At 35.9% G+C, this 5250-nt stretch overlaps 1 protein-coding gene across 1 annotated transcript in view; it reads right to left on the reverse strand.

The window, feature by feature from the left end:
* The window catches only part of PARD3 (par-3 family cell polarity regulator), a 714541-nt gene that overhangs the window by 151447 nt on the left and 557844 nt on the right, over positions 1–5250 (reverse strand). Inside the window, exon 20 of the mRNA XM_012642182.1 lies at positions 2741–2983. Within this exon, the coding sequence (XP_012497636.1) occupies positions 2741–2983 (243 nt within the window). The remainder of the gene's footprint in view (positions 1–2740; positions 2984–5250) is intronic.

Below are 5250 nucleotides of genomic sequence, written 5' to 3' on the forward strand. Positions count from 1 at the left end.
AAACAAACACCATGGAGGAGATACCATGATTTCCAAGCTACTTCACATTCATTACAGGTAGGTGAAAAAGTACTTTACAGGTGTAAAAATTCCCAACGTTTTTGGTTTAGTAACTTCAGTCCTTTAAAGGACATCTTATTCTCTGCAGAAATAATTACAAAGAACTAAAGTTTCTGTGATCCTTTTTTTTTTTCTCTCTTTTTTTTAATTATGTCTCTCTTGAGTTGGAAGCATCTTAGAAATCCTCTTGTTCAATCACCCTTTTGGGGCACGGATGCATAAAAGTATAATGTATCTGACAGCTGCCGAGGTTGTGCTTGAGTGAGGCTGAGAGGAGCTTTTGAATACAGCAGTGTCTAAGATGTGATTTTGAATTATGTACTGCTTAGTGTGTGTGACTCATCCCTACGACTAAAGCCTCCTCTGCAATGTTTTGCTGGGCGGGTTTTTGATGGAAATTAGTTAGGAAGCCGAGTTGCAGTTTGGGGTTGATACGGTGCAGAGCAGGGGCTGCAGGCAGGGTTGCCGGAGCCAGAAACAGGGGGGTTCTGAGCACAGAAGCCCTGTTGAAAATCTGCAGAAATTAGCCTGTTGTAGGGCCCTGGGGTTTAAAGCAACCATTTCTGGACTTTGGTTGCTGGGAGATAGATCCCTCCTGACGCCTGGCTCTGAAGTCAGGTGAGACTTCTAAGCCACATGAATAACTGCTACAAGCATATCTACTATTTCTTAGATTTTCAAACTAGATGTGGAAGGTGCTGAAAATGATGAGTGCTTTCATCGGTGATCAATAATACGTCAACTCATTTTTTTTCAGTTCCTCTGAAAGTTACTAACTGACAACGTCAGTGCTCTGGTGTCCTTTCTCCCAAGAAAACAATTCCAATGGGACAGGCATGGCTTTCAAATGCTGTTTGACCTTCTGCAAGCAGCACTCACAAGTACAGCAGAAATCAAGTACAAAAGCTTTTACAGAAAATGTCACCGTCGCCGATAATAACTTTACTCTTTGAATTCTCACTTATCTGTGTTATGTGCAGTTAATAAGCACGTGAGCCTTCTAGGTGATTACACCAATGGGGCCTAAATAAACCATAAGCTTTCTATGTTAACTTATTTAGTCATTGCAGTCAACATCAAATACATTTCATAAGACAATAAAGAAAATCTAAAACCTCCCAAAATGAAAAGAAAACAAAGCAACAGAACAATCGTTGATTAGAGTTTCACCATAAGATCTAGTTCTTCATTTGCTATTTTTTAAAATGCTTCCTTCTGGGTTTGCCTGGGGGTTACCTGTTGCATTTGCAAACCTCTATTACAAATAGTTGGAAGTAAGTAACTAAAATATGGACTGCTTGCAAAATGTAGTAAACAATAACACATGGGTGTTATAGACGAAAGAATTCCAGTACATCTCCAGCCTTGCAAAGGTTGTCAAAGGGAATTCCCCAGGACTGGTGGGTACCAGCATCGAACCTAGGAATCTGTAAGAAACGGAAATGCTTGGGCTCCATCCCAGATCTACTTAATCAAAATTTTGGGAAAGAATTAATCAATCAGTGTTTTCAGAAGCCCCCCAGGTGATTCAGATACACACGAAAGCACTAAAGCTTGAGAGGTGTCGGTTTCAATGAAAGCTGCTATTTATGATGCTTAAAGCCCAACTCCCATATAGAGCAATGATTCTAAGAATCCATTTAAGACCTGATAGAATTAGTGTATTGTTTATGACAGTAACATGCCTATGTCTGATATAAAAGGAAAAGAGGATTATTTTCTTTGTGAACTAAACTCTACAAGGTGTTTGACTATACACCTGGAGGGGTGAAAAAAGATCTCTTTAAAATTGCTTAAGATTTGAAATAAATATATAGTAATATATAGCCATTAATATAATATATAGTCAATAAACATATTGCTGTTAATATATAGCCAATAATATACAGTCATTAATAAATATATAGCCAATAAATATATAGCCAATAAATATATAGCCTTACAGTCAGTTAAAATTGTAAATAAATATTTAGCCATTAAAACACAGTTAACAGATAAATACTCAAAGTGATGGATATCCAAAATACCCTGACTTGATCATTACACATTCTGTGCATGTAACAAATACTCACATATATTCCATAAATATGTAAATTATCATCAGTAAAAAAAAAAAAAATATAGCTAACATTGCCCTCCTATGCGCTATACTGATACACATAACTCAGACCTGCGGTCTGTGGCTGTTAACAAGCAATCTGAACACAGGCTATACTATACTTTTCATTTATTAATTCTTTCATAATATAAAATTAGGCCACAAAAAAAGTGGCCCTCTTAAATCATAATTGGAATAAATCATGTCCTTTCCCATCTATTTAATTGCCACAACTAGACGTTCTCTCAGTAATAAAAGGAAATATCGCTTAAGTAGAAGAGCCATCATTTCAAGTTTGCTTTTTATTTGCGTTATAAACGAAAGGTTGGTTCTCAACTCTAAAACCATTTTAAGAATGAGATGAAATATGTTGGAATCATTAGAAAAGCTATCAAAACCTCTGCTGCTTCTTCCATTAGGGTTCGATTTGTGTAAACTCAATACTTTTACACACAACAGCTTTTTAAAGGTCATTAATAAAAGGCAGTTCTGGGGTGAGGGCTGACGAACAATCTACTTCCTTGCCAGATACCACATAAATGTTGATTTGGAAGCAATACTGTGATTGCTCCCGGAGCCTACCTGTCTACAGGAGAGGGTTTGGAACTCCGCGGCTTCTTGACTTGGGCGTACAAAGCATCCATCATGTGCCCTTCTCTTGGGCTCTGGGGTCTGGCGTTGAGAGCCATGGAGCCTTCGTAGGAAGCAATCCCCCCGTACATCAACTCATCGTCACAGCCGAACGTCCGATGAAAATCCTGGATTTCAGCATAGTCACGCTCTCGAGCTTGCCGTTCCCTAAATTCACGAGTTTTGGCTTGAATCCTGTAAAATTATGACAAAGTTGAAACAAGAGAAATTATCCCCATTCTAAGAAGTACACAGAGAAACAGTCATCGAAACAGTTGTAAAATATACTTTATTTCATGCAGCTATAGGAAGACCAGTGGTATAAATGGTAAGTTACGTACACCGCACATTGTCAAGTCATGCCATGGATGCTCAAAAATAATCGTTTCAGATACCTTTTGCTCGTGTCAATAACATACAGTTGTAACTTAAATCTGAAGCTTAAATTTTAAAAATTCACAAGGAACAGATAGTTTCTGGCATCTACTTGGATATTACTCATGATACTTTTTTAAGACAAATGATTTTTTATAGTTATACACACATTATATATGTATTTAGGTGTGTGTATGATGTACACATCTTACTCATTATAAATAAACCACAAACATTCAACGTAGTAAGAACTTTAAACATGAATCCACACCGTATCTCTTCATGAATGGCAAAGAAGATTTCAGTTTAATGACAGTGGCTTTGATTTTATGTGATGCATACAGAATCCAGTAATCTGAGATTAAGGACAAGGCGGTGTGCATCCCATCAAATTCTGAAGCAAAACTGGCCTGCATCATAACTAAGAAACAGACCTTAAATGACCACTTTACTGAAGATATGTTTAGTCTACTATGATTTTATTAAGCTACTTGGTACAAAGTCCTCTCCAATGTATAATATATTTCCATTACATACTTACCAATTGAAATGTTTACTTAAAAGCAGTGAAATCTTTTTTAGGTAATCAATATTTTAGACCAAGTTTATTGTTTTATTGCAAAGGTTTTTTTTTTAAAATATTTGAAGTAGATGTCTGCTAGCAGAAACACATAAATATTAATAGATACTCAAGAGAATCCAGAAAAGACACCAAAACCAGATGAAGACAGCACAAAAAATAAAAAACAAAACAATAGGCCAGCATTCCTCATGAATAGAAAAGCAAAAATCCTTAATGAAATATTAGTAAATAGAATTTGGCAATATATAAAAGGAATGATACACCAAGACCAAAGAGTGTTTATTGTAGGAATTCAAGCTTGGTGCATTATTCAAAAATCAGCGCTTTAATCCACCATAATTAACAGGCCAAAGAAGAAAAGTCACATGATTATATCAACTGAGGCAAAAAAGCATTTGACAAAATTTAACACCCGTCATGACAAAAACCCTCAGAAAATTAGGAATAGGGTGGAACTTTCTATATTTGATACAGACCCTAACCAAAAACCTATGGGTTCTAACGTACATTATGGAGACACTGAATGCTTTCTCTAAGATCAAGGGAAGGGTGTGGCCCCACCACTGTAATTCCACATAGTGCTGGAAGTTCTAGAAAAGGAACTAGAAGGCACATAGACCAGAAAGGGAAAAAAGTCCTTCTCATTTGCAGAGCACATGATGGTCTACATAGAAAATTCCAAAGAATCTGCAAAAATCTCCTAGAATTAAAAAGCGAGGTCACAGGACATAAGATCAACATATACAAATCTATTGTATTTTCCATATGCTGCAATGAACACATGGACACTGAAATTAAAAATGCAATGCCATTTACAATCCCTAAAAAATATAGATACAAATAAAGGTCAGCTTACAGATATGTATAAAAATACACAGATGGAAATCTAACAAAACATGGCTAGGACTTGTATGCTGAAAACTACAAAATACTGCTAAAAGAAATCAAAAAAGATCTAAAAGTCAATTCTCCCCAAATTGATACACAGGTTTAATGCAATTCCTATAAAAATTCCAGCAAGATTTTTGCAGCTATTGACAAGGTTATTTTAAAATTCATTTGGAAAGGCCAAAGACAGAATAGTTAAACAATTGTGAAAAAGAACAATAAAATAGTAGGTATCGGACTTCCAGATTGCAAGATTTTTTTTAAGTTTTCTTATTTCAGAGTATTACAGGGGTACAAACACTTTGGTTACATAAATTGCCTTTGCACCGCCCAACAAGCATGCCTATACCCCAGACAGCATGCACCCAAAATGCAAGATTTATAATATAGCTACAGTAATCTACACTGTGTGGTATTTGTGGAAGGACAAACACATAGATCAACGGGACAGAATAAAGAACGCAGAAATAGCCAACAAGCATGGCGAACCGATTGCTCACAATTGTGAAAAACAATTCAATGGAATAAAATAGTTTTTTCAACCAATGGTGCAGGAGCAATTTAATATCTATAGGCAAAAAAAAAGAAACCTGAACTTCACATCTTATAAAAAAAT

This window comes from Propithecus coquereli, unplaced genomic scaffold (genome assembly GCF_000956105.1).
Source record: "Propithecus coquereli isolate 6110/MARCELLA unplaced genomic scaffold, Pcoq_1.0 Scaffold177, whole genome shotgun sequence".
NCBI lineage: Eukaryota > Metazoa > Chordata > Mammalia > Primates > Indriidae > Propithecus > Propithecus coquereli.